The following is a 26,822-nucleotide window of genomic DNA, read 5'->3' as shown; positions in this document are numbered from 1 at the left end:
GTTCTGCATGCAGGTTAGCGATCGCCGATAAATGACGGCACGGTTTCCATTCCACGGCACAATAGTAGAAGATTCGCGTTATTTAAAGCGTAAGTTATGTGGTTGGAGAGTGCCTCGAGCTGTACGAGTCATGAGAATCTCGCTTTTCGCTGAAAAGCAGGATCGGCAGCGCATCAGGCGGCGCATCTCCTGCGCACACTCCCCTTGCACCTCAAAACTTGGATCCAAGTCAATCTTGATGCACAGAACCACGGTTAGTTGGTCGAGCAATTGCCCCGGAGCTGCATAAGGTACTTAGGCTGCAAGTAATCAAAGATATGATATGACTCTAAAACAACCATCCTGTCGGGTATATCCGTCAATGGGAAAAATATGTGCTTATCACAGTGCCACAATGGTCAGCCTTGGGTCATAACCCAACAGCGGGCATGCTCTTTGATCATCATTGACTGTTTCCATGTGAAGGACGATAGATGCAAGATGCAATCTTGAGCAGTTTATGATTGAAAACCAGTGTCAAAGCGAGGAAGCTTCTGTTAACACAACTGTCACCTTGACCTCATTGGAGAAGGCTGAAAAAGCACTTCGCATATTGCTATCCACTCTCTCTCCCTCTCTTTTTTCTCTCTACTGCTTTTTTCCCTCTTCTTCTTCGTTTTCTTTTTTGCTCCATCCTGCTCCTTCCACTCCATACTGTTCTAGATGTCTCTCGGCTGATACCTGTTTATTTGTTGACCTAGTGCATTGTTTACATCTCCAGCCCATCGCGTAAAATCTACACTGGAATCAGCTTTCCCACACATTCGTCTCTTACTACATTATTACAGCCTCATCAAATAAAAAAACCGTCCCCCAGTTCCCTTCCGAAACCACTCTATATCTATTATCTATTCCCGTCTGCTGATGTTGCGTGACTCCACACATTTTCATTAGGTATTAGCCAAAGCTTGTTCCGAGGCTGATAGGGCTGACCCTCCCAACCCCCCAACCTTACAGGCACGGCGTGATAGGTGCGTGTGCCCAAGCCCCAAGCCCAGGGTAGCCACCCCCAGCCGCCCACTCCCGGGATCGATCCATGTCCCAACACTCCCACCTTGCGAGGACCGCCGTCCTGACAAACTTCTTTAATGCATCTGCCGGAATGCACGGTGATCAGGACGGTGAAAGCAGCATCGCCAACAACAACAACCATCATTATCATCATCATCATCATCCTCCTCCTCTTCCCCTCCTGCAGCACTCTGATCAGGAAGACTCTGATACTTTGATGCCTCCGACGAAAACTGTGATCGGAAGAGCTCTTGGCAATGATTGCCATTTGGGTAGTGGTTCTCACGCTGGTGCCGCGACCCACGCTGGTGTCGGGAATGCGTTGACTGACACTCCGGTATCTACCGCGCCTCCATCACCCCAAATGTGAGTAGCCGGTCCCATCTCCCCAGTCTGCACTTGTGATATAAAGTACTGCTCCCGCTTTACTTTTTTCCTTTTTGTGCTTGGCCATGGGGGTCATACAGGCTTTCTTTCTGTTAGGGGTTGCAGCCTAGCCGCGCGCCCACACGCCTTCGCGCTTGTGGACCACTGCTTTTAATTTCATTTCTGCCTCTGAAAAGTATTATTTACATCTCTCTCTCTCTCTCTCTCTCTTTTTTTTTTTTTTTTTGAAAAATAAACTAACGCTTCAATCTGGAAATAGTATCCCAAGATCCTATAGTTCTGGCGCCTCAACCCCTGGAAAGATCCGTGCCACGACCCTCGATATTCCTGGCCTTACCAAGTCCAAGGTTTCTCCCGATGGCCGTATTGCTCAGCGCGATGTTGGCTCCAAACTCGTCATCGTTATGGTGGGCCTGCCCGCCAGGGGCAAGAGCTACATCACCAAGAAGCTGTCGCGCTACTTGAACTGGCTGCAGCACGATACCAGAATCTTCAACGTGGGAGAGCGTCGTCGTGTGGCTGCTAGCGGCGGTGGACTTGATGAGCCCAAGGAGCCTCTGCAGGTCCCCAAAGTACACGAGCCGGAAGAGAGGTCTGAAGACGAATCCGGACACAGCTCTGACCAAAAGTCCGAAGTCGACTCTGAAAAGGAGCTTGGAAAAGACCCGGGAGCCGTCGAAGAACTGAGAGATTCTGTTCGTGAAATGGTGACCGACAAGAAGCTTGCGGAGAAAGAAGAAGTCCGCAAACAAGTTGAAGCTACTCTTGCGGTCCCTTCGGCCAGAATCCTAGTCAATGGCCAGCCTTTGGAGGATCCGCGAAAGGGGTTGCAAGACGCTAGTCCGATGACTGTTGGGCCTTCCACGCCCGCCAAAGGACAGTCAGGTGTCCCAAGTCCAGAGACCTTGGGCCATGCTGGCAAGTCCCAGAAGCAGAAGGCCGTTGACGGTGAAGAGCAGGAAGTAATGGACCAGTCCGCTGTTTTTTTCGACCCTAAAAATGAACGTGCGTTGCAGCTCAGAGAGAGGGTGGCTCTGGAGACCTTGGATGAGCTCCTAGACTACATTCTCGAGCAGGGCGGAAGTGTTGGTATCCTCGACGCTACTAACAGCACCATCAAGCGTCGCAAGACTATCATGGAGCACATTCGTGCGAAGGCCGGACCGGCTTTAAACGTTCTTTTCGTGGAGAGCCAGTGCTTGGACCAGAATTTGTTGGAATCAAACATGCTCCTCAAGCTCTCTGGTCCAGACTACAAGGGTATGGATCCAACTGTTGCCTTGGCAGACTTCAAGAAGCGTGTGAAGCTGTACGAAAATTCATACGTGCCTCTCGGGGAATATGAAGAAGCGAATAACATCCCGTATGTCAAGACCATTGACGTCTGCCGAAAAGTTGTGTCATTTGAGGTGAACGGCTTCCTGTCTTCCCAGGTCGTGTATTACCTCCTCAACTTCAATCTGTCGCCTCGACAGATTTGGATTTCTCGCCACGGCGAGAGTTTAGATGATGTCGCCGGTAAAATCGGAGGGGACTCCCCACTTAGCGGGAACGGTGTCCGTTATGCTCACGCTCTCGCAAATTTTATTGATTTTAGACGCGGTATGTGGGAGGTTACCCGAAAAAACAAGGCGAAATCGAGCCATTTCCCACCTCGCCCTGGCGACAGCACTCCTCCGAACCCGCAGCGCACTCCCTATGACGTTGAGACCGACCTCAACTTCTGCGTCTGGACATCTATGATGCAACGCTCTATCCAGACTGCACAGTTCTTCAACGAGGATAAATACGACGTCAAGGAGATGCGCATGCTAGACGAACTGAACGCTGGCCAGATGGAGGGCATGACATATAGAGAAATTCGTGGGAAGTACCCCGAAGATTACGCCTTACGTCGTCGGCAGAAACTCCACTATCGCTACCCCGGCGTTGGTGGAGAAGGATATCTCGACGTCATCAACCGTCTGCGTGCAGTCATCGTCGAAGTCGAACGGATGACCGACCATGTCCTGCTTGTTGGCCATCGATCTGTCGCCAGGGTGTTACTCGCGTACTTCCTTGGATTGAAGAGGGAGATTCTTACCGACCTGGACGTTCCGCTTGGGACAATCTACTCTATCGAACCTGTAAGTGCCTTTCAGTTCCCCATATAATCCCTGAAGAGTTGTGCCTAAGCGTTCGATTCACTTACTGACGTTGGGCTTCCTGAAGAAACCGTACGGCGTTGAATTCAAAGTCTTCCGATACAACCCGTCAACGGAATGGTTCGATGAGCTTCCAAATTATGAGCTGAAGCATGAGACTTATTATTAGTCTCCACTTGTCGACCTGTTTGTTCGACTTCTTATGCTTCAGGACTCATAAACATTTAGCCTGCCAGCCTTTTGTTGTTTTCTATGCAGGGATATCCATAAGAATGTTGCTCTCAAATACCCTTCTCACTTATAGTTGAGATCTGCTAGAGTATGGAGTTAGGCACCTGTTCTACCCTTTGGGTCTATTCCCCACTTACTTTTTGCTTTAATCCTTTAAATAGCCCGCCTCAGTCTCTTTTCTAGATTCTTTTTTCTTATATTCTGGGTTTATTGGTCTTTCTAACTTGTCTTTTAGATGCTTTTTCTCTTTTTGTATTTTTCCTATTTTCCGGTAATGCATGGTCCCTGGTGTTGGTATGATGAGCTTAGTAACTGACATGAAGAACTCTGGGAGGACGAGAGACGGATCAACAGCATTTGGGAGGGCGTTCAGTTCGGACGGTCTTGGGCTTTGGTTGTGACTGCATCATCGTCTGGTTTTGGCTGCTTGATTTCTCCTTCTTATTTTGACCCGGTGCAGTGTAAGTTTCGAATAATGGAACGTCTTGTAGGAGTGCATCTGTCCTTCTGTCCTTCTTCGCGTTGTAAGTGGCTTTTAACCTGGCAACGGACTCGGTGTGAAATGTGAGCGGTGATGACTTTTTGCGAAAAAAAAAGAGAGAGAGAGATGAGCTCAAGTGACAATCGCATACATTGATTTACTGTTTGGCCTCCATATCTGACAATTTATCATATATATCCATGAAGAAAAAAAAAGGGTTTAGATCAGAGAGGCCCGGGCTGATTTCTCGCATCATGTCATGTCCACATCATTTCGGCTGAGACAAATTTCGTGCCATCATCCTACTCCTATTGGGCAATCAAGAGCTTCCAACCTGCTTAACAAACTGCAAAACCGCTTCCTCTGCTGGATTCGCAGCGATCGAAGCATTCGTGGCAACCACAGAGGCACCAGCTTGTGGGAGAGGATGTTTTACATTCCATACTGTTGCATACTATTTTGGTTTGGTCCGTTAGTATTTTTGTGCGACTTTAAAAAAAAAGAAAGGGCTCGATAAGCGAATGGAGCTAGATGAGTTGCAACGTGTTTCTCAGCTCAGGCATCATTGGTCGCCGACCATGCTTGTTCGTTTTGTGACACAACACTTATTTGGCAAAGCCAAAAGCCCATCTGTGTAACATAGGGCAACAGTATGTATGCAAGTAAACGAGACCTTTTCGCATATACTTCGGACGGAGCATAAGGATATAAAATGGCCAAGGGGAAATTAAATATAACTCACCTTAAACCAGAAATTCAACACTAGTGCTACCGCTAGCCCAAGGCAAACTATCAACGGCCCCGCAATGTTGTCGAAATCTCGCCCGCTTCTCTGTCGAATCAGCTTCGATCTCCAGATATACATACCCCAACCCCATCCGCAGGCGAAAATCGCAAAACAGGTGTATACGACGGCTAATATCCGTGCAATAGAGTTCGATGGGCCGGCAGCGTTATAGAGCCCGAGAGATAATGCCGCGAGGAGAATGGAAATGTGCTGCCACTTTATAAATGTCCGTTGATTGGCGAGCCAGACTTTAGCTTCAACTCGGACGGGACCGGAATCCTTGATCCACGTCCCCGGTGCGTAAACGCCCGGAGGGAGGGGTGCTGTGCGTTGTCGGTGGGCGCGGGCGTACCGGGATAGTTTTGAGCGGAGACCATAGGCCCTTGAACTGGGTTGAGCTGGTAACTGCTCTGACTGGGGCTGTCGTTGTTGCTCCACTGATTCCCCTTCTTCCTCTTCTTCTTCTTCCTGCATAGCAACTGCATCTGGAATGGGCTGTGGCTCTATCCTTTGGAGAGACCGAGGTCTTGCATGCTCAGATGATTCTTCGGAGATAACCCTACCGATTGGAGATCCCACCACGGGCTGAGCGACCGGCGTCTTGCTTCCCAAGAAGCTACCTACGGCCATCTGGTCTTCGGCACGCCTAGCGATCTTTTCCTGTTCTTCTTGGAAAGCTATCTCGGGGTCACGACGAATATCGGTATCCAGGTCGCTAAGCCAGAAAGGGAAGCTGTTCACTTGGTCTTCGAAGAGCTGAGCTATCCCATGTACAAATTTGGAGAAGCGTGGCGCCTCTTTCAGCAGGTGAGAAGACATCAAGTCTGCGATCCACTCCCTGCTGGCTCTGCGCTGGTTGTCGCCTCTCACTTTGATTTCTAAAAGGGCGTGCGGGAAGCGAGAGATCTCCCCTTCCTTAATGTTGGAAAAAGGGAACTCCAAACCATTGTCATCGATGTCGTGACGATGCCAGTCGTCCGGGTTACGACAGGGATGTTCAAGATTCAACGAATCTTCCCGTATTAAAGCCAAATCTGTATCCAGGGATATCCTAACACGGTCATCGCCCGGGATCTGAAATGCCGTTCGAGTGTAGTTTGCTCGCACCATTGGCTGGAGCTGATTCTGCTGGATGAAGCTCTGGATTTCTTCAATATCACTCTTCAAGGCGTTTATGCGGTCCTGGTTCACGTTCTCCTGCCGCTGCATTCTGTTGATGATTTTCTCCATTTTATAATTCCCTTCTAGGAATGACTGGATGTGCTTTTGCTTAAGGCTGATCCTGACCTCGCGGCTGCTTCCACTTTCACCCATGACCTTCTTTTCGAGAAACATTTCCGGTTTGTCTTGCAACTTGCCAGTCCATCGAAGTCGCAAGGAGCCAGCACCAGTTGACCTCTGAATTTTTTTGGTATATAGGTCAAATCTAGGATTATCGAAATAGAGTGAAGTGATGGTTGGGTCGCCCTGTCCCAAGTCCAACTCCTTCGAGGTATTCGGGTTATAAAGTAAGACAGGCAAGCGACGAAGTATATAGGTCTTCACTTCCATGATATTGTCGACATGGACCCAGAATTTGTGAGAGGTATAGACATCATGGCCGAGGTGAGCGTCAACGGTGGGCATATCTCTAACGTGGCCAGGACTGAAATCGAGGATCTGGCGAACGTATGAATACATCGCGGAGAGGCGGTACAGAAGGGGAGAATAATCTTCTGAATTGAAGGGCAGCTGGGACAGCCGCACTTGAAGCAACGGCCGGACTCTGTACCGGGCGCCTCTTCTCCGATCATGTTTCTTCGCCGCCTTCAAAAAGCCCGTGAAGTTTATGCGGCTGAACTTTTCCAGCTCGCTTAGCTCCTTGATGATCCCATCCAGCTTCTCCAAGGCCTCTCGTGCGATAGTTTCCCTCTGCTGCTCCTCGATGTGGCTCACGTCGGCGTCGAGAGTCAGCGGTTCCAATGTGGCCTCACATTCTGACGTTCGATCGCGAAGCTGCTTATATGTCTGGACCTGGAATGCGTTTACTTTATCGAGCTGGATATTCACCAGTTCTTGAACGAAATTCTCCTCGTCGTCTTCCGTCCACTGGGTGTCAGCCCCGTCCGACTTCGGTTCGTGCTCTCGAAGCAACCGCTTCAGCTTATGGTAGTCGATATAATGATCCTTCCATGGGGCATATATGGAGGACTTCAGGGTCTTTCCGAAACGCATGGTGGTGGTGGTGGTGGTGGTGGTGAGGATGGCCCGCAGAGCCCGATGGAAGTTGCTCGTTGGAGGTCCAAATGTCCCGAGTCGGACCCAGTCAGGCGATCTCGGGAGCTTAGGTCACTCCCCTCTGACGGAAAAGCAAAAAAAAAGGCTCTGATTTGTGTTCACATGCACGTCAGATCCTCGACGGAAAAGTCAATTGCAACGGCATGCTAGCCCTGCATGGAGGCGAGCCGGCTGAGAGTAAATAATATCAGCGGCCAGGGCAGCCAGAGCAGCCAACCGCCCGGCGCAGCGTCCTGTCACTTCCGCCCGCCTGTTTTTGCTGCGTGCGCGAGCTGCGTTGAACCCCCGGCCAATCAGGGTGGCTGATCTGCTCACGTTAGCCACTGTCAGCAGACGCCTTCCCTATTCTAGACTAGCGTAACCCTTCGTGCCAAGATGACATCATTGTGGCGAAGCATGACTAAGCGGTAAGGTTATCCTTGGCGTGTTTGGGCTGTTTGCTGGTCTTCTGCGCCGAACTTTCGTAGAACATCGCGCTACAACCAAACATCCAGCTCCGAACAACAGAGGTCAGCCGGTGCAAGAGAAGGGGGCCTGGCGTTAACTTGAGGACCGGCATTGTGCTGGCAGCTAGCTGGGTTATCCATAGGAAGCATGGTCGTTGCACCAAAGCTATATCCGCGGGCGACAGTCAAGCGCATTGTCAAGGCCCATACGCGGAAGAACCTCAGCAAGAACGCAGACATTCTCGTGGGTCGCACGGTGTTCAATCAGCTTCTACAGCAGGATAGCCTTGATTTTATCTGGAATCAGACTCGCTGATGCATTTTGTCTACTATGCAGATATTTTTGGACTACATGCTCTTCATGAAAGAGTAAGTCGTTGCCACCTTGACCCTCCTTAAATGTTTTTGGACGGTCATGTTTTTGTTTGTGCTTGGTGGTCGAAGTGCAATGTTAACAACCACCATGTCCCGTTTTCCAGGTTAATGCGAGAGGCCTCAATCACGTCAAAGAAAAGCGGGGAGGCCACCATATCTGCGAAAAGCATCCGAAGAGTCACCGAGGTACGTCCTCAGCGAACTGATCCTGGTCTCCTTGAAGCATTGCTGATGCGTCTGGATTTCCTAGGGAACTTTACGGAAGTTTAAGGGATAAAGAACGGAAAATATGTGGCAAAGTCGCAGACAATGGGCTTCATTCTTGCAGGATGTTGGCGTTCAGGCTTTCGATAACGAAATTCATATGATACCCGGGATAGGTGAAACACGGGGGCAGACAGCCTCTTTTTTCATGTTTTCCTTCCATCTGTGTGTGTCTCATCAGTATGAAGCATTGAAGCATCGAATTTAGAGTTGAAGTGTACCAGTATCCACGGTTTACAGGCGTAAATACAGTTGAGACGTAGAAAACGGGCGATAGCGAGTCGGATGTTGCACCTAGCAGTGTGAAACTACTGGGAGTACGGAGTAGACGTGTAAAACCAGCGGAGTGCTGGGAAACCACACGGCTGGGGGTTCAAAGGGACCGTGCGCATTGTCCACTTGAGGCTGCGGGTTTGAACTCCACAAAGCCTCACCCGAAAATCAACAACAAACTCCTTGCTTCCTCCAGCTTTCCTCCTCGCTACCAACTTCTACTCACTCTTAGCTCGTACGCCTCTCTGATTCTTTTCTTTTTAAAGCCTCTAAAGCTTTTTGCTACGCGCATTTTCTTGCTGCCTGCTTCCCCTCTCTGCCCTTCTTCTGAGAACCTTTCCTCGTTCAATCTCACATCACACGACACCCACGTCGCGACTCGTCCTTCCCAATCATGTCTTCACCAGCAGTCTCCAACGCTCCACAGGTGGACTCTAAGAGCTCAAAGAAGAAGCGTGGCAAGGCTGAGGCCGCCGCTGCTCCATCCACCCCGCCAGTCCAGGAACCAACCACGTCCACCGAAGCTCCTGTCAACGGCGCCTCTCATGAGTTTCCCTTCTTGAAAGAACTTCAAAAGTATGAACTTGGCTGTTCTTATGCACTTGTCAGTGGTTTAAGGCCTGCAATCACACGTTGCTGACGCTGTTTTATCTCATAGGAGTTTGAGAAATGCGACCAAGAAGCTTGTGAGTCCCAACTCTCCACTGACATCTTCTCAGAGCCAGCAGATACTGACAGAATTTTCTTTTCTCGTCTATTTAGAATGCAACAGCAAAGGTGGATGCCATTATTGCTGAAAACCCTGGAGTGTCCCTTGATGACCTTGTCACATCCAAGAAAATCAACGCCGATCAAAAGGCGCAAGTCCTGAAGAAGCCCGTCCTCCAAGAGAATATCGCGTCTATCGAAGAACAGCTCTCTCAATTCAAACAATATGGCGCTTACTACAACGATCGCCTTGAGAAGCAAAAGGAGGAACTCGACAAAGCTCATAAAGAGGAATTGGATTCCATCAAACAGGATGTTGTTGCCGAGACCTTGCAAGCTGCAGAGAAGGACTTTAGGGAGCGATTGCTGACCCTCAGTAAATTCTTGCGAGCTGCGGCAGCAATGAGACGCAGTGGAGATGAAACTTCAAGCGACAGTCGTGCTTTTGAAGGATCACTGTTCCAGGTCTATGGTGGAACCCCCGAAGCTGTGGACGCAATGAACAAATTGATCCAGGGTGCAGATGAGAAGGTCCCCGGTGTTGAAGGCGAGCTTCTTGAGGTTCCATGTAAGTTATTACGGGAATTTCGGTCATTATTAACCTCTATATGCTAATGAAGTATCAGACTCGAGAGTCAAACAGGCTTCACTGGATTACATGCCTCCTACTGAGGCTACGTGGACCGAAGAGGCTCAGCAGCCTACCGAATCCGCGCCCGTTGCTGAAACTATCCAAACAACTGACCCAACCCTTGCGAACGCCGGCATGACTGAGCTACAAGATCAGACTTTGATGGCGCAAGCTCCGACTTCAAACGGCGTGACATCTGCTCCCTCTCAACCAGCAGAGACTGTTCCTGCTCAGACTGTTGTGACTAATGGAGCTGCCAACCCCATGGCGCAGGCTGCATGGGAACCCCAGGCGTCAATCACCACCTCCCAAGTTGGCGAGGAGTGGGTGGATGTTGAGACTCCACTAAAGACGGCCGAAGCTCCTCCAGCTTCGACACAAGAAGGTCCGCAACTACCCTCTCAATTTGCGAATAGTTGGGCTGAAGACGTTCCAGTGAGACTACCTGCTCCGGCCGAAGAAACTCAACCTGGCGACGGCTTCGAACGCGTTGTTCATCACGCTAGACAGAACAGTGGACGTGGTCGAGGATTCCGTAACCGTGGTCCAAGAGGTGATGGCCATCGTGGCCGAGGACATTTTCGTGGAGACCGCGGTGAGTTCCGTGGCCGCGGTCGTGGCCGAGGAGATTTCAGAAGTGGGCGGGGACGTGGTTCATACCATAACCAAGGAGGCGAAGCTGCGCCGGCACAGTAAAGACGAAAAGCATCTAACCTAGAATGCGCAGTCATGTAGGAATCAGCCAAATTGATTTCCTGCGACGAGCTCTGAGCTATGGTTCAAATATTTATCCGGCAACCAATGCGGTTCAGTCGGCGTTCTCCTATGACTTTTGCTTTGATCTATATGGCTTTGTGATTACGATTGACGGTTTCTCTCTCTCTCGCGCCCTTTTCCCTCTTCATCCTTGCTCGCGGCCATTTTCACAGTTTTCCCCCCCAAAATCCCCAATATCTCAACATCGCATCTCAGCATTCCACGAAAATCAGCATTTTCAAAAGAACGAAATACAGGGAATTATAAGAAAGGCTTTCTGACTCTTTAGCGTGCATTCGGTTTTTTTTTATTTGCCTTTTGTCCCCCCGTCTTCCCCTACATTTCGCCTTTGCTTCACATCTAAACTTCTTTTCAATCGAGGGGCTTGGTCTTCTCTTCTATTTCTCCTTTAATTGTACTTTAAATGACCTAGCAAATTGGGGTTTGGGATGGGATGGGAGGAAGGAGGTTTCTTACGACGGAGTTCACATCGTCCTGCATCAACAGCAATGGCACTAGAGTAGCCCGGTTCTCCAATATGAGTTGTCAGGTGATTATTATGGATTCCTTTTTTTTTTTTTTTTTTTGAACTGCAATGTACTCCGTAGACCGTAGAACTGTGCAATGCTTGGTCTCAGCAGTGGGCGCTTTGCGGAAGTTGGGGAGCCTCTTCCATGGCACAATGGGCCCAAGGTCGCCTTTCTTTGCCAGCCTGTCAAGCTTGCAAGCTCGCAGGATGGACTCTTTGAAGAACGCATGGAATTTGCCGCCGACCATCGAATACCATAAGTATTATGAGCTGAATACTCCATATTCTTATGTAATTTCTAAAGAAAGAACCTAGCCAATATGCAAGACCATATTCTTTTTGTAAGAGAAGCCAGAGATACTCCATATCCCAGAGCTTTTGTATGTACGTATGTATGTATATGTATCCAACCAATGCAAATGTATGTATGATCCGAATCACCTCAGAAAAAAAGGAATCACCTCTTCCCAATCTTGTTCCCACTCACCGGGGATTTCAAAGCGCCAAAAACAACCGCACAAACACCCAACATGGCGACAGCACCGACATTATAGGCGACCTCCCTTCCACCCCACCAAAACAAAGTACAGAAAAGCATTGGCCCCGTGGCCCTCCCCGCCTGTCCCCAGCTTCTCAGCCGGCCCAGGAACACGCCTCGGTCACCCTCCCCGGCCTCAAGACTTCCCAGGCTGTTGAGCCCGGTGACCACCGTGGCGCTGGTCACGGCGAGTAAACAGCCTGCGGCGTATAGCCCGGAGAGCGAAGAGATGCGCGCTAGGAAGAAAAATGATAGAGTGCATGTCAGGACCCCGATGCGCACGGTGAGCAGGGGTGGGAGACGGCGGACTATGGACCCCTGGAGGAGGGAGGAGAGGAGGCCCATGACGGAGAGAAGACGGCCGTTGAGGGCGGAAGGGTTGGCTGCTGAGTGTGCGGGAGATATTTGGGAGTAGAGTGTGGCTGTGAGGAAAGGGAGAGAGAATTCGAGGCCCGAGAAAGGGAGGAGGAAGAGGAAATGCGTTATATTGAGGAGGGAGGGGTTGTTGGTGTATTTTCGAGGGCAGGACGGTGTCGTTTCCCTTTTATCGCTATGTGCTTTATCGACGGGTTGCTTCTGCAGAGACTCCTCAGGAGAAGGCTTCTTGTCGACCAACTTGGAATATCGTGGATGCGTTTCCGGTAAGCAGAAGTAGATGTAAACAGTCTCTACCAATATCAATAGGAGCGAGCATCCCGCGGCAACAGCGAACGGATTGTCCGTGACGGCTGTGACATTCGCCAGTGCTGCTCCAATTGCAGGCCCAAACGTAAACGCGATGCTGAAGCAAGCACCAACAAGTGCCATCGTTCCCCCCCTCTGGTTTTCATCACTTATATCGGTCGCAATCGCATTCGCAATCTGTACATTCCCTTCGCTCAGTCCGCCCACGATGCGGCTGCCGAGAAACGTTCGAAAGTCCGTTGCTGCAACCCACAGAACAACACTCGCTATATTTCCCATCATCGACCAGAGCAAAGCGGTGCGGCGCCCCTTTTTATCGGAGATGTGCCCAATGAACGGGGCTGCGATCGCTTGGAGGAATGAGAAGAGAGAACCGAGGGCTCCTCCAAGGAGAACAACGTCATATCTGGAGTCGATGGGCTTTGCAAAGGCATTCTTATAGGCGTTGAGGTAGTGGAGTATGCGGTTTAGGAGGGAAGTTGGCGAAGGATCTCGCTGCAGGTAGAAAGTGAGGAGGGACGGGAAGAGAGGCAAGATGAAGGTAAAAGAGATCTTCGCAGCGGTCAGCTAACGGGCACTCCAAAGGGCCCAAGGAGGTCAGTTAAATAGGCAAAGCTTCTCCGAAAACCTACCAGATCCAAGAGGAGAGAGGTAAATAGGACTTTCAAGATTCGTTTTCTCTGGGGTGCGGCCACCTTCATTGCCGCCATGATGGATGTATTTATTTATGCTGAGAGTCAAAAGGGACTCGTTCTCCAGACGCGTCGCCGCGTACTTAGCCAGGACAAAAGCTGATTGTCTTAAATAGACAAAGGAAAGTGATATGCAAACCGTTCATTTGGGGGTTTCGAAGCTCTTCAGAGACTGAGACAGCCCCAGAGGTTCGAAACGTCAGCTCATCACGGAGCTGTCCGCATCGCCGCCCTGATTCGCTGCCAGCTTGGGCGACACCGAGCTCAAACCCACACCGCAAAGCAAACGGCGCAACTCCGGCAATATCATCCTCCAGCCCAACGACATTGTTGACGTGTGAGTAGCTGGTGCAACAGCTAAGTAAGTTTCAAATACTGGAATGTCAGATCGGAGCAAAGGCTAGACCTAGAGTATTTCACTTAAAACCACCAAGGTATTCTGTTGATAAAAACTTGTTTTGCTTTAAGATATACATGTAGCGGAGATTTTCTTCGGTGCATAATCTGCAAGGCACCGGTCACCCAAGAGCAAGAAAAAATGAACTCTGCCAGCGCCCAGATCTCTCGCTGTGCTCATCCAACGGAAGATTATAATGTACAAAGCAACAAATACATCTTCTTCCCCCCCCGTGGGATTATGATACTGTCAATAGAAAAGACACAGTATCAACCAGACAATGAGCAAAGGCAACTCCATATAGTTGAGAATCAACACGGTATCAGAAACATCAAGCTGCTCAGAAATTCCAGGAAATCAGGGTCACGTCAAATGAATCGTAACACTTCTCCAAAGACACCACGAACACCAAGCCTAACAATTTTTATAACCACAAACGATAATCATACTCACCCTGAGAAATGTCATGTAGACCAGCACCTTTTGTCGTAGCATGTTGCGCACTCGCTTGGGGCTCGATCTTTTAAGAATTCTTGGGGGCCATCTCTAAACCGCAATTTATCACACATACCCATGGGCGTCTCCACCGCGAGCACTGGCGCAGCATTCGACGGCTCTCTTGAACCCCATTTCGCTTTTCCAAGCAACCAATCCGTCAGCGTTACCACCTTGGCAGTTCGATCCCATCCCGAATTCTCGTCCGCATGCTCAATCGTATGCGTCGCTATCCGGCCTTCTTCATCGAACGAAAATATAAACAATCCCGTAAACTGCTCCTCCTTTCCAAGCTTGAATATCGGCGCCTCGCCACCGAGTAGTACGCTTAAGCCTCTATTTGTCCCATTCGATGCAGAAGAAGCCGATGTTGCGCTATTACCCGTGCCTTTGACTTCCCCCTTTGATCCGTCGGACGCAGAATTACCAGAGCCAGCTTTATTTCCAGAGTTCGAGGAGGAATTCGAAGCACCACCCTCCGTCATCCAGCGCACAACAAGTTTTTCGTCGCCACTGTTGTTTTCACCGTTGAAGTCGCTCATGGCACCTCCGCGCACCATGCGCTCGCTCATAATCTGTAATCGGACATTTCCAACTATCGGGACGCTTCCCCATGCCACCGGAGCTGTCCATAGGGCGGCACGATACGCCACTCTCCCCTTTACGGTCGGCAGATGTGGGTGCGTGGAAGGGAAGAGGTGGAGGGTGATATTCGGAGAAAGTATCTCCTGAGGGAGTGGATTGACAAGAAGGGTAGGTAGCTGTTCAGTAAGGATCCGGAGGGCTAAAAGAGCGAAGCGACACAGAATATATTAGTTAGCCATTTGCCATATGGTAATGGTTGTAGTCTTGTCTCTGCGCAAAGACGAAGGATTGCATCAGCACTCACTCTTCCCTAGCTTGACTATCCGCTCATCAACCGGTTTATGATTTTTAACACGCTCCGATTTCCCATCCAAAGATCGCGCATCGCTGCGGGATATTAACGTGGGCTGTGCTGCAGTGAACCATAATAGCTGCGAGCTTGTTTCGCGCTCAGACCGCAACCGGGCCAAAGATCGTCCGGGCAGCGATGGAGACGCGGGGCTTTGGACTTGGCTCTGCGTCCTTTGCAAAGGAGACGGAGCTGCGGGGATTGTGGAAGATGAATAGCGCCGGATGAACCTCGCCGCCGATGTCCTGGGAGATGCTGGTGATACGAATGGGATGCTGAGGAGTTTGGGCATTGTGGGAGGGGAGAAACGCCGAGATTGATAGTCGTGTTAGTTCATGAGAGACTAAAGTACATGCAATTCACCTCATAAAAGTAATTTTTTATATGCTCCGCGCAGCTGGCTGGCTTTTTCGAAGGTTGAACGTGTGTTCTCAGTCGGTTGCTCAAAGAACTTTTTGGTTAGCTAGTGACAGCCGCAAGCCAAGCTCTGGAGATGACGTCCGCCCAGCAAGCCGGAGAAATCGGTTGGTTAGTTAAACGCTCGTCCGGCCGTCGGCCAATTTTCGCTTTATTATATTTCATTATGTTCAAAGGGTAGCCAAATGATATGACAGCGCAGTTTTCTGTGCTTCTACCTAACAGAGAAAGTTCAAATCATGCAAAGTCATCATCGTCGTCATTCCCGTCATCCTCGCCCAGAAGCCGTTTCTCCGCGAGCTTCCTGATCCTTTCATCCAGGACAAACCGTTCATATCTTTGAGCAACTTTGCTAGCTGCCTCCAGAATCTTCCCAGTCCGGTCTCGCAGCAAAGTGACAAGCTCATATGCTTTCATACCCCTCTCTTCCCCTTCCCGGCATTCAACCGCCAGCATTTGCAAGATGAGCTTGTCAATTTCCACATCCTTCCTCCGCTGTTCTGTAGCCTGCGCTGAAGTACCTTCTCCAGCTTCGACACAGTCTTCCAAAAGGCTAGATTCGAGATTGGCTCTGACAAAAGACTCTTGAAGCTTGCGATTGGCATCTTTGGCGGTTGTTCCATCCATATCGGTGTCGCCATCATCGTCACCTGTTGGCCTTTTACGGGTCGACGATATCGGTATCTCAAATTCGAACTGTGTGAGTAGAGGTCGCGGGAAGTATGGATATCTGTCCCCTCCTTTCAAAATGATACAGTGGAAAACATCGTCCGCCACAGCGACAGGCCAGTAAGTTTCTTGCTTCTTACCAGAGGCGACACGATCAAGCTGCTTTGTATCTAGGAGAGGCACCCATCTAGCTTGGCCAGGGTTGCGCCAGTGCTGCAGGACCAAGAGTACCCCGGATGAGTCGTAAATACATGGATCCTAATAGTATTATTATTAGTATTATTAGGATAGCACACTAGCTTAATATAGCACGATTAACATACCCCCTTATCTGAAAAGAAAACACTGCGAAGTTCTGTACCTTGTACAAGGGAAACAGTATCTTCATTCTGGCAGATTTGGTCCTTTTTGACATTCTCTATTGAGTATGTTAATTTTGTGATTCCATCACCGCCAATTGGGCCGTTTCCGATAGTCAGCACATAATCTTTCCAAGCAGCACAGGTGACAGTTTGGCTTTTTTGTCTGTAGACGCGATAGGGAGTACCGAATAACGTATAGATCCGAACATAGTCTGTTGACGTGCTTACAGCAATATAGGAATTGCTCAATGCAATTGCTACATATCACTCTTAGCAATCAGAGAGACAGAGTCGCGCTGCATCTCTCCCTTACCTGTGATTTCCTCTCCTTCGGGGAGCTCTGTTTTCCAATCGGCCCTGGTCGTCCACATCTCATGTGGGCGATAGAAGATGATTGCGGGATTTCCATTTGAAGGTTGGCAAGAGAACAGGGTTCCTTTCTCGTCTACAAGCTGTTAGTAACCACACGTATTGCAATGATATATCTGGAGTTTGCATACTCAAGCAGGCCTTGTCATACAGGAATGGGTCTGTAAAGTGGAAGTCACGATATCGCTCCCTATCATAGAACTCCACAGTGACAGTGTTGTGGGTTTCTTGGTCAACACTCCACACAAATCCTACAAGGTTCAGACCTACCTCCATTATTAATGGTTCGTATGGGAAAATGGATACGAATTTGAATTTTGTGACTTACATAGGTATCTTCTACCGCCCCTCCAGGGCGTGCTCCCAGGCTGAAATGCCTCGTGTGCTTGCGGCTGCCATGATGTTCCGATTCTTCTCTTATTATCGTGGCCATACGGATCACCCAGATGACCATTGCTACGCTTCCCAAAACCATTGACATCTTCAGCATAACCTGCGCCATCATCATCCTCCACGAAATCGTCGTCTTCGTCCATGGGTCCTAATATATCATCTAGAGAATCAGGAGTACCTCTCCTAACTTGCCTCTCCCTGCGAGCCCCATTCGCAATGGTTCGACTCGGAAGCTCATTGCCAATATCGACTCCGGTGGAAAGTAAAGGCGCAATTTCCAACGCTTTCTCAAGTAATCGCTGATGTTCTGAGGGGACAAAAGCTTCATGAATATACAGCTCTCCATCTGAGGTCGTAAATGAGACTTCGTTGTTAACCGGGTGCCATGCAAGGTTGATTACATTCGCGAAGTCGTATTTTCGAAGAATACTTTGGGTTCGGGTTTCCCAGAGCACAATCTGGCGGTCTGCACCTGCACTTGCTAAGAGTGCACCATTCGGTGACCACGCGAGAGCCGTAATATCTGCGGTATGCCCGTTGGAAAATCTTTTCTGCTTTGTCCAGTCTCTGCTAGATACCACGACGATATCCTTTGTGGCCTCTACAGCTGCGAAGGCCGTTCCATCGGGATGCCATACGGCTTGTGATGTACCCTCGTCCTCATTCTCAAGTCTTCGGATAACACCGTCGATCTTCTGTATGAGCGAAGGCTCCGTTTCTGTGAAGGAATAAACGTAGATGATTCCATCGGAACAAGAAACTGTGACATATCTCCCGCTTGGGTCGAAGGTAACATGTTTGACACCTTTTGTCTGATCTCGTAAATACTTAACTTGTGTCATATCCTCTATGTTGACGATCTTGATGGCAAGCTCGCTAGAAAACCACCCTGTTAGTTTTCGAACATTTAAAACAGGCGTGGCCGTCGTCTTTCACTTACTCACTGGCAACCGCTAACCAGTCCCCATCTTTCGAAATGGCTAAATCTCGCACGGGCAACGAACATCTGACAAGCATTTTATCCATTTGGCCATCTGGCAGTCCATACTGCCAAACCGTTCCATCTTCTGCCCCCATTATAAACGAATCATTCTACTTAGGGGAGGATGTGTTCTCCTGTTAGAACGCATTCCAGATATCCCAGATGTCTATCCAGAACAATATCAACCATACCAGGGCGGCAATTGCCAAGTGACCCTCCACACCCTCGTCAACCGTCTTTGGCTCGCCATCTTCCCCAATCGTATATATTCGGATTGTGGAGTTCGAACCGCCTGTGACAACTTTGTGTCCGTTGGGAGTGTATGATAAAACGGTCGTTCCCGGTGTATCTGCACCATAACATCAAATCAGCATGGAAGACGAATCTCAGGACTTGAAACTGACTGTCTTTCTGGGGGCATCCTTACGGGCAGGTCTGCCTCTGGGTCGGGCGTTTTCCGGCGCCATTTTGCGCCGATTGTCTCAATTGCGTGGTCGCCAGTAGGTTCAAACGAGCTGATAACTAGACCAGCATTGATTTGATCAAAATATTCCGTAGTAGTCTTCAACACCTTGAAGCTGAACGAAGAATCGGCACTGCTGTCTTTCCCCTGTGGTCATCGTTAATTGACTCGGTTGGTGGACGCGTTTTCGCGTTTCGACTCGCGCATCATGATTGGCCCGACAGGCTCTGCCAAGACTAGCCAAGGGTTGGAGCTAACGTTTTCTTTCCTCTTATCGTCGTAACCGGCTATCCCCTATGTTGGTCGTGAATACTCCGTACTCGGTACTCCGTAGTGCATTCACGGTTACGGAACACAGGTTGAATAATATAATAAAGTTACATTTAAGAAGAAAATGCGGCAAATGCACGCATGGAGCATCAGTATCGAAATCAGTAAGGCTCTATGAAAAAATCCTTTGCCCAACACTGTACTCAGCACATGTTGTCGTCTACACCCTTAGCTTCATCCTCACCATGACATCGTTCCTGGGCACACACACCGCGCTACCCGCCTTCTGGCGTGGAACTGTCCAGCGCCTGCCACTTGCCCGTTGAATATTCCACATCGTGAGAAAAGCAGCAGTAAAGACAAGAGCTTGCCCCTCCGCAAACTCGCGACTGAAGCCCAGGACGGGGCTGGCCTCACTCGGCCAAATATCGTTTGCCTTTTGGGAAATCGAATCATTTGATATCAACTTCTCATTTTCAGATGATTCGTAATTGTCGGGGGTATCTGAATCTTTCTCTAGATCATGAGGGAAAAATCTCTGTGGGTCGAACTTCGTTGGTTCGTGGAAGGAGTCGGTATTCATATTGTGTATGAAGTGCGGAATAGCAACATAAGTACCGGCTTCGCACTTGTAAGTCGATGATGGGGAATCGGCCACTGTAGGCTCCGCTAGGGACACATCCTTCGTTACCTGTCCGTAACTTAGCGGCAAGGAGTAGAGGCGAAGGCTTTCATAGTAGGTAGCCTTCAGTATTGGACAAGAAGAGACAAGCGCGTTGGCATCCAAACGCAAGCGAGGTGGTTCAGGGATATTAAAGCCCGATTCCCGCCAGTCGGGGCGTGCCGCATTCGAATAAGGTGCGATTTCTTCTAGTATCTTTTCATGCAGCTCTTCGTCGGAGAGAATGTGAACTAAGTTCCAAAATACTAACGTATTCGTTATCGTATTCATAGCCCAGAAGAAGGCCAGGTGTTCAGACGCCGCCGCTTCCGCTGAACACCCTGCCTCGATCAAAGCTCGTGAACGGGCCTTGACAGCCTCTGAGACGTCGTCCATATCCCGCCAATCAAATCCAGGATCCACTCCGATTTCAGTGGCTGCAAACGCGTCATGGAAAACCTTCATGGCAAGTAATAGACGCCGGCGACTTGAATATGAAGACACAAGTCCCGGAAACGGAATCCAGCGAGGAATACTCGACAGAATTGCGTTGAAATTCCCATCAAAATTCCATAACTCGTTAAGAGCATATGGGAAAGCCTCTGTAAAAGCGCTTCCCATAAGGGCGGTAGTGGATATCGTACCGATGAAATTTCGCACAAGGGCAAATAGGTAGACTTCGCAAATTGGCTCTCCATTTTCATGGCTAATAGATACGTCGCTTAGCCTCTCCCACGTTGACTGATCGACAACACTGGGGGAGAATGATAGCAGGTTCGGCATAGCTTGCTGAACTTGACGTGCAATAGCAGAAGTAATATCAGTTAGCCAGGGTTCTTTGCTGAGAAACTGAATTGGCCCGGAGCCCCCGTAAAAGTCACTACGGTTAAGTGTCCCAACACTTCTCCCCGCACCAAAGGCATTTTTTAAAATGTAATCGGTTGCAGGCTCAGTGGAAAGTGATGATGACTGCTTCAACAACGCCGCTGCGATGGCTGGACTGAATATAGCGTTATGAGATTTGCCTCGAACGTTGAGGCTAACAACAGCCTCCTTGGTGGATTTTCTGACAGATATCAGATAAAAATAGGATAAAAAGGGAGGGGAATAGAAAATCCTGACTAAATACTTACCGTGCATTCTCAAAAAGCTTCCGCCGTCTGAAACCCAAGGAGAACGCATGTCCAACATACGGGAGCCAGTATGGGACCTGCCTTACTGATATTGTTCCATCTGGGTATGTTCTGCTTAGACGACTAGTAATTCCAGTAGTGATTCGGGTCAAAATGCAAATTGAAATGACAAGCGCAAGAACTAGTAGCGGTGATATTCCCGATACAACCTCCGAAAGAGACTGGAAGATAAGAAGCGGAACAGACACTGTTTCTTCTTCCATGGTTCTGGGGTAATCAAAAATTTTCTTCCAGTCACTTGAGTCGAGTGGGTGTTGAAGCCATACACTTCGTTATGTCACCTCCTTTCTCTAAGTTCTTGGGGAAGCTATATGTGAGCCAGGAAAAGAGCAGGATGAAACAACCGCTTCAAAACTTAAAAGATGCAACCAAAAGCAAAAATGAGGCAATATACCCTGAAAATGAATGCTCTAGAAAAAAAAAGAATGCCTATTGAAATATGTATCCCGAAATGCAGATTTGATATGAAGTAACTACAAAGCTGGGTTGGGTGAAGCCGAAAGCTGAAGTTTCAAGCTAGACCCGTTTAGAGTTTAGTTAGGAGGTAGCTGACTTACCTAATCAAGATGTGCCTTCGCCCTCAGGCATTGATTGGCTGACTTTAACTACGTCTGGCAGCGAATACTGACATTCATTTTTCGTTCACCTTTTACAGATATCTTTTTTCTTTTTCTTTTCTTTTTTCTTTTTTCCCTCTTCTGAAATTTTGGAGTAGATCTAAATTACAGAGCGCTGTGAATGGATATTCACAGGTAATTGGGCCCATCACATCTTCGACTGAAGGATCCTCCTTAGTCCTGCACTTTCCTTCTCGTACTTTTCAATCTTTGCTTGGCTGCCTGCGAGCTTTTCGAGGAGCCATCGAACTCGGGGCCGAATTTCCTTTGGTTCTTTTTCGAGAGACCCCAATACCTGTAACTCTCCTTCGTACTTGTTGATGTTTGCGTTTTCCATCGCTATCTGCTGTCCAAGCGTCCGCAGTCCAAGTCGACACCGAAGGACATCATCCTCAAGCAGGCGCCTAAAGGCAGCTGCAAATACAGGCCTGCCCGGCTTGATTGTCGACGGGCGGCCATTGAGCGTGGTTACAGAGATCAACTCCGCTTGTTCAAGGGCGCGAATCGTACTTTCACCATCCTTCTTAAACAAATCGGAGAATAAGGCTTCGCTGTACAGGATGCTTCCCCCTTGGGCTTCTGCAAGGCTGCTGACCAGGTACCATGCTTGTTCTGGCGTCCAATTTCGAACGGTGTTGTCAACGTCGGCAATATACATCTTGAGTATTTCTGCAGCGGATTGCACAATAATGTCATGGACAGCATCTGTGTTGTATATTAACATCCTTCTTACACGAAAATGGCTTTTTCTGTTATTACTCACCGCTAGGACTCTGCCCTCTGCTAATCATTCTTGCAAAAAATTCTAGATCTGATAATCGACCCCCAAGGACTTCAATACAATCCTCAAGATCCTTGACATCGCCACCTTCTATAGTATCCGGTCCTGCCTGGGTGTAACTACTGCTGTTACTCTGATCTGTGTGAAGGTGATCAAGGACAAACTGCTTCGCAACATCTGGAGTGCAGTCTCCGAGTTGGATTTCGTGGAATATTTGATTAGGCAGAGCCCGACTGAGTGTTTTCGAGTAGGAGATATCCCCAGTTAGGAAGATGACTCGAGCGATGTTGGAGACTGTTAGCGCAGCTGCCCAGTCAGAGAGTTTCTCATATATCATTGGGTTGTTGGCCTTGTATAAAAAGTTATCGATGACGACGACAGGCCTACACTCGGGATGAGCTTCTAGGAACTCCTCGTCCGTCATGTGAGAGTCTTTACCATCCCGCCTCTTTTTCTCGAGAGCTACTTTTTTCAATGCATTTGCAGTATTTTGGAGAATGTGTCCCAATTGGGAGTCCAATGTCTCTGAGAGACCTGCGTTTGCGCCCAGCGTCTGCGTCGCAACATCAATGAGGCTGCTGATGCTGTTCATCCACGAGAATACAGGCCGATAGCCGACTTCTGCCGCAGCAGCGTTGATTGTAGCGCTATCGCCTCTTGCCTCTTGAATAGGCTTGCAGTCAATTACAAGTTTGTGTCGATAGTCCTTTAATACTTCGTCAAGCACAAGCTCCTTTTTTCCTGATCCCCTAGGTCCATGAACAACGGTAAAGGTATTCGTGGCTTCCAGCAGCCAAGTCTGGAGCCGCTGGATGTCTTCTTTACGGTCTTCCCATATCGCCTTTAGGCCTCTAGAATCCGAGCGTTGGCGTTGACGCAATGACAGAATGTCGTTTGCTTTGCTCGCTTGTCGTTGGATCCACTGCCATAACCTATTGTCTTGAACATCAATTGGTGGCGCGATCTGTATCTTAATGAAAAAGGTACGAATGGGATCGAAGACGATAACGGTGATCGCCGCAATAACCGCAGCTATTATCGGAATCACGATTCTCGGGTGGCTGACAATCCAACCTCTGATGACGTGCGGTTTTAGTTTCCGCTCGTATGAAAGTTTTAATAGCGTGCCAGCACTTCCTCCGCCTTCAGACGCCGAGACTTTATATCCATGGAGACAATTCTTCGCCATGACAGCATAACTAGGCCTCGTAAAATCGAGAAGGGCATATCTTGGCTGGATTTTCGAGTCGGACGTCTGGGGGATGATATCTGCCAATTTTCCATAGCGGCGACTTAGTGAATAAAGCAATTCAGGTGTCAATTCTACCGATGAAGCACCCGGAGACGTTGGGAGAAATTCCACTTTAATTCTTGAACTGGGAGACCTCTGAAGGTCTTCCAGCCAAGGTCGACCACGAACCAGAGAAGCCCTAACCGATGTAAAAGGAGAGAACCACAGCTTTAGCGGATTCTGTTCAAGATGTGCGTTCAACAAGCTTGACAACCCTTCCCTGTCCATATTGGGCGGATGCGAAAGCTTAACGAACGCACCACCCTCTGAATAGCGCGGGATGACCTGCTGAATGTTCTCCTGTAATTCTAGAGGGAACGCTCGCCCAATGACATTCAGCGGAGTCGCGCCAGTCAGTTTTATTATTAGATTCCCAATTCGTCCTGTCATCGACGGAGCCAGATCTAAGGGTGCAAAACGGCGCGAGAAAAGGGCCTTGACCGGTAAGACACCTAGCTTGCTATCAGCATCCATAACATTGCCAAACAAATGACAGACGGGACATACTATCGAAATAGAATACCGACTCGTTTGGTGCGGTGTCGATATGCCCAGTTTCATCAGCTCGAGAGTAGGTTGCGGTGTATCTCCTGAATGGCGGGACATGGAGCGGAGGTGAAGAGTGGGCGCCATGACAGCGCAGGCCAACACCGGCCGCACATTTCCAACCCTGCGCTAGACATGTCCTTCCTGAAAATTGTATCATTGTGGTGTCATGATCTTCATTTCTTTATGGTAATGAAGCCGCGATATGGCCGGGCCTGGGAATAAATGCAAACCGTCAGCAATCCACCTCGCTGGCGGAGTGCGGAGAGCTGGCAGGGGCAATGACGTAGAGATCTTCAACCTTAAAATACGCTAGTACCAGTGATACAGCCCTGGTACGCCAAAATTTCAAACGACGACAATTTCGCATTCGCAGCTTCCGGGGCACTTGCAAAGCGAACTCTTGTCAGAACCTACAAACGGAAAAAAGAAAATGGGATGGTGGTGGAGCTCGTCTAATCAACCTGAAGAAGCACCAACGCTTCCCGCTTCCGACAATGGACACGCGCCATCGCAGCGTCAGGCGACGGAGCACCCATCGACACTTTCGACGCTGAAGCACACACCAGTGAGCCGCGATGAACAGGCGGACGCTGAACTGCAAGCCTTTCTTTCCGGAATGAAAGACACAACTGAATCCTCACACCCTATAAATTCTTCCTCACATCCTACAAACCCTTCCTCACAGCTTACCTCCCTGCCGTCTTCCATTGACCCCGACTCCCTCTACCCGACCACGATGTCCTGCCGCACTGCCTTCGACTACGCATTCTTCTGTCAATCCTTTGGCGGCCAATGGGTGAATTACTACCGGTACGGCGAACTACGGGACTGCAGCCAACACTGGTCCGATTTTTGGTTTTGCATGCGCACGAAGTCATATTCAGAGGAAGATAGGGCCAAGATGATCATGGATCATCAGCGCAAAAAGGCCGCCAAATGGAAGACGGGTCCGACTAGTGAGGATGTATGGGATATAAGAACCGAACCGGTAAAAGGCGCATTTCAAGGAGATTTTGCAGCAGTGGAGAGAGAGATGAAGCTTGCGGAACAGAGGGAGAAGGAACAGAGGACGCAAATGAGGGCGTCTGGGACCCTGTGAATGCCGTATGCAATGACTGAGAGTTTCTTTGTTTCCTTTTTTTCCTTGTGATATTCCATTTTGGAGGTGGTATATATGTCTTTTTAGACACTTGTTTTCTCACCAAAGAACCAGACTGACCGAGTATTTATAGTCTCTAGAGATTTAAAACATCTAGAAGCTCTCGTCTTTCATCATATTCAGCCTTATTATCAATACATATGACTTTATCACCGGAGTACAAAGGGCTTTCAAGCTATTCAAGAGACCTGAAGATCAAAATGTCTGATAAGCACATACTCTTTGACTGTCTGAAAGCAATCTTCTAGTCTATACCTTTGATACTGCGTGACAGAGACATGATGTCCTTGGCCGAAACCCGTGACTAGCTCATTCCTGAGAGCGACATGGCTGGCTTCCAAAACTAGAACCTCTTTGTTTCCAACTTCAACAATTTAGGGTATTTTGCTATAAGGAGGCTATTGTATACGGGCGGTAGCCCGGCCAAGTGCCTGCTAGATGCAGTTAAATCTGACAAAGATTGAGAATTGCATCGAAAGAAGATGCATTGGAAACGAGGAGGGGGTTGCCGTGATAGAGACGTTTGGGAAGACGTTTCAAGAGCTTGAGAAGCTCAAAATAGAGCAGGCAGCGCTGTGCGAGGAATGGGCGACATTACGAGAGGAGCTGCAGGAAACACAGACAGGGCACCATTGGACTCCACTTGGATGTATGCGAAGACAAACGTGTCCTCCTGGAGGGTGGACAACAGGACTGGGACGCAAATGTAGTCCCACATGGGGGGAGATATCATTTTCGATGTCAAGGCTATCCAACACACCGCGGAAGTCAATCAATCACCTGCATGTCAATGATTCCAAAACTGGTTTTCGAGAGGTATATCGAATGTCCTTTGACCAAGCCTCGAAAAGTAGTCGGTAATTTCCAAAGGATCTCATAGGGATCTGTAACGATGTGGCTTTCTATCTATAGTCGCATGAATGCCGAGGGCGCAACAAGATACAAAAGCGACGAGACCAGAATAACAATTGACCTCGGAATGGAAATCATTCAAGGTGCAATGAAAACTATTGAGTTTGGCAATCTATCACCATTTCAAGGTGACGATGGAAACAGCCCAGTTTTCAAAGTTAAGTGATTCGAAGAATTGAAAATAACTTCCAGTCTTGAGAAGAGAAAGGAGAGAATGACTCAGCTTAGAGGTATTGGATGGAAACGGAAGGGCATAGGCGAGGGGTGTGTTGAGGAGCATCAAGACCGGGACCGATTGCTGACGCCGATGGCTCAGTTGGATCTATAAGAAGATTCGTTTTGCACATGGATAGATACAAGCCACAAATGAATCAACGTTCCAAGAATCCAAGGATCCATGCAGATTAGGAGTTTGGGAAAATACCGTAACTTTGACTTTTGACAAAGTTAGCCACACACGACTCTATGGCGACTGACCCAGGGGAGTGAGCTTAATCTTGCAAGCAGCACATTATAAAAACACTGGGAGGGTAAGCTACTCCAGTTTGTTTTTGTTCCAGCTGTGCTTTTGGATACCTTTTGTACATACATAGCCTCAATCAAATTCTACATTTATCACTCATCCGGGGGATCGCACAAGGACACAACAACATTT

The 26,822-nt window shown here is 48.8% G+C and overlaps 11 protein-coding genes across 12 annotated transcripts; 5 read left to right on the top strand and 6 right to left on the bottom strand.

Annotated features, from left to right (window-relative positions):
* Positions 1-1,075: 1,075 nt before the first annotated feature.
* On the top strand, positions 1,076-3,991 carry D8B26_000880 (uncharacterized protein; the record flags this gene model as incomplete). 2 transcript variants are annotated; one of them, XM_003070932.2, is made up of 3 exons in its annotated part: positions 1,076-1,416; positions 1,697-3,563; positions 3,649-3,991. In XM_003070932.2, the coding sequence occupies 3 exons, from the start codon at positions 1,076-1,078 to the stop codon at positions 3,748-3,750; spliced, it is 2,310 nt and encodes a 769-aa protein (XP_003070978.2). In that variant the 3' UTR covers positions 3,751-3,991. The 2 variants fall into 2 exon arrangements, with proteins under 2 accessions (XP_003070978.2, XP_065979447.1); XM_066123373.1 differs by lacking the exon at positions 1,076-1,416 and adding an exon at positions 1,495-1,612.
* Positions 3,992-4,612: 621 nt separating this feature from the next.
* On the bottom strand, positions 4,613-7,574 carry VTC2 (Phosphate metabolism transcription protein; the record flags this gene model as incomplete). Its single annotated transcript, XM_003070933.2, has 2 exons — positions 5,036-7,574; positions 4,613-4,747 (listed from the first exon to the last, which is right to left on the bottom strand). The coding sequence occupies exons 1-2, from the start codon at positions 7,292-7,294 to the stop codon at positions 4,613-4,615; spliced, it is 2,394 nt and encodes a 797-aa protein (XP_003070979.1). The 5' UTR covers positions 7,295-7,574.
* A 279-nt stretch (positions 7,575-7,853) lies between these two features.
* Positions 7,854-8,666, top strand: D8B26_000878 (uncharacterized protein). The gene is made up of 4 exons (XM_066123372.1): positions 7,854-8,047; positions 8,141-8,172; positions 8,283-8,364; positions 8,429-8,666. The coding sequence occupies exons 1-4, from the start codon at positions 7,952-7,954 to the stop codon at positions 8,453-8,455; spliced, it is 237 nt and encodes a 78-aa protein (XP_065979446.1). The 5' UTR covers positions 7,854-7,951; the 3' UTR covers positions 8,456-8,666.
* Positions 8,667-8,956: 290 nt separating this feature from the next.
* D8B26_000877 (uncharacterized protein) lies at positions 8,957-10,750 on the top strand (the record flags this gene model as incomplete). Its single annotated transcript, XM_003070935.2, has 4 exons — positions 8,957-9,291; positions 9,374-9,401; positions 9,478-9,991; positions 10,050-10,750. The coding sequence occupies exons 1-4, from the start codon at positions 9,110-9,112 to the stop codon at positions 10,748-10,750; spliced, it is 1,425 nt and encodes a 474-aa protein (XP_003070981.1). The 5' UTR covers positions 8,957-9,109.
* Positions 10,751-10,773: 23 nt separating this feature from the next.
* Positions 10,774-11,091, top strand: D8B26_000876 (uncharacterized protein; the record flags this gene model as incomplete). Its single annotated transcript, XM_066123371.1, has 1 exon — positions 10,774-11,091. One exon carries the CDS (start codon positions 10,774-10,776, stop codon positions 11,089-11,091), a length of 318 nt encoding a protein of 105 aa, XP_065979445.1.
* Positions 11,092-11,707: 616 nt separating this feature from the next.
* Positions 11,708-13,271, bottom strand: D8B26_000875 (uncharacterized protein; the record flags this gene model as incomplete). Its single annotated transcript, XM_066123370.1, has 2 exons — positions 11,708-13,128; positions 13,194-13,271. The coding sequence occupies 2 exons, from the start codon at positions 13,269-13,271 to the stop codon at positions 11,797-11,799; spliced, it is 1,410 nt and encodes a 469-aa protein (XP_065979444.1). The 3' UTR covers positions 11,708-11,796.
* Positions 13,272-13,692: 421 nt separating this feature from the next.
* On the bottom strand, positions 13,693-15,483 carry D8B26_000874 (uncharacterized protein). Its single transcript, XM_003070937.2, has 2 exons — positions 15,035-15,483; positions 13,693-14,929 (listed from the first exon to the last, which is right to left on the bottom strand). The coding sequence occupies exons 1-2, from the start codon at positions 15,369-15,371 to the stop codon at positions 14,115-14,117; spliced, it is 1,152 nt and encodes a 383-aa protein (XP_003070983.1). The 5' UTR covers positions 15,372-15,483; the 3' UTR covers positions 13,693-14,114.
* A 188-nt stretch (positions 15,484-15,671) lies between these two features.
* D8B26_000873 (uncharacterized protein) lies at positions 15,672-18,884 on the bottom strand. The gene is made up of 8 exons (XM_003070938.2): positions 18,699-18,884; positions 18,463-18,620; positions 18,230-18,381; positions 17,225-18,165; positions 17,028-17,162; positions 16,841-16,972; positions 16,489-16,784; positions 15,672-16,423 (listed from the first exon to the last, which is right to left on the bottom strand). Exons 1-8 carry the CDS (start codon positions 18,736-18,738, stop codon positions 15,734-15,736), a joined length of 2,544 nt encoding a protein of 847 aa, XP_003070984.2. The 5' UTR covers positions 18,739-18,884; the 3' UTR covers positions 15,672-15,733.
* Positions 18,885-19,132: 248 nt separating this feature from the next.
* D8B26_000872 (uncharacterized protein) lies at positions 19,133-21,262 on the bottom strand. Its single transcript, XM_003070939.2, has 2 exons — positions 20,799-21,262; positions 19,133-20,731 (listed from the first exon to the last, which is right to left on the bottom strand). Exons 1-2 carry the CDS (start codon positions 21,059-21,061, stop codon positions 19,225-19,227), a joined length of 1,770 nt encoding a protein of 589 aa, XP_003070985.1. The 5' UTR covers positions 21,062-21,262; the 3' UTR covers positions 19,133-19,224.
* Positions 21,263-21,425: 163 nt separating this feature from the next.
* YME2 (mitochondrial escape protein 2) lies at positions 21,426-24,343 on the bottom strand. The gene is made up of 3 exons (XM_003070940.2): positions 24,055-24,343; positions 22,239-23,999; positions 21,426-22,180 (listed from the first exon to the last, which is right to left on the bottom strand). The coding sequence occupies exons 1-3, from the start codon at positions 24,251-24,253 to the stop codon at positions 21,624-21,626; spliced, it is 2,517 nt and encodes an 838-aa protein (XP_003070986.1). The 5' UTR covers positions 24,254-24,343; the 3' UTR covers positions 21,426-21,623.
* Positions 24,344-24,471: 128 nt separating this feature from the next.
* On the top strand, positions 24,472-25,380 carry D8B26_000870 (uncharacterized protein). The gene has a single exon (XM_003070941.2). It carries the CDS (start codon positions 24,527-24,529, stop codon positions 25,193-25,195), a length of 669 nt encoding a protein of 222 aa, XP_003070987.1. The 5' UTR covers positions 24,472-24,526; the 3' UTR covers positions 25,196-25,380.
* Positions 25,381-26,822: the final 1,442 nt, after the last annotated feature.

The sequence above is a fragment of the Coccidioides posadasii genome, chromosome 1, assembly GCF_018416015.2.
Source record: "Coccidioides posadasii str. Silveira chromosome 1, complete sequence".
Taxonomy (NCBI): Eukaryota; Fungi; Ascomycota; class Eurotiomycetes; order Onygenales; family Onygenaceae; genus Coccidioides; species Coccidioides posadasii.
The sequence above is the reverse complement of the archived record's forward strand: the minus strand, read 5'-3'. Positions and strand labels throughout refer to the sequence as shown.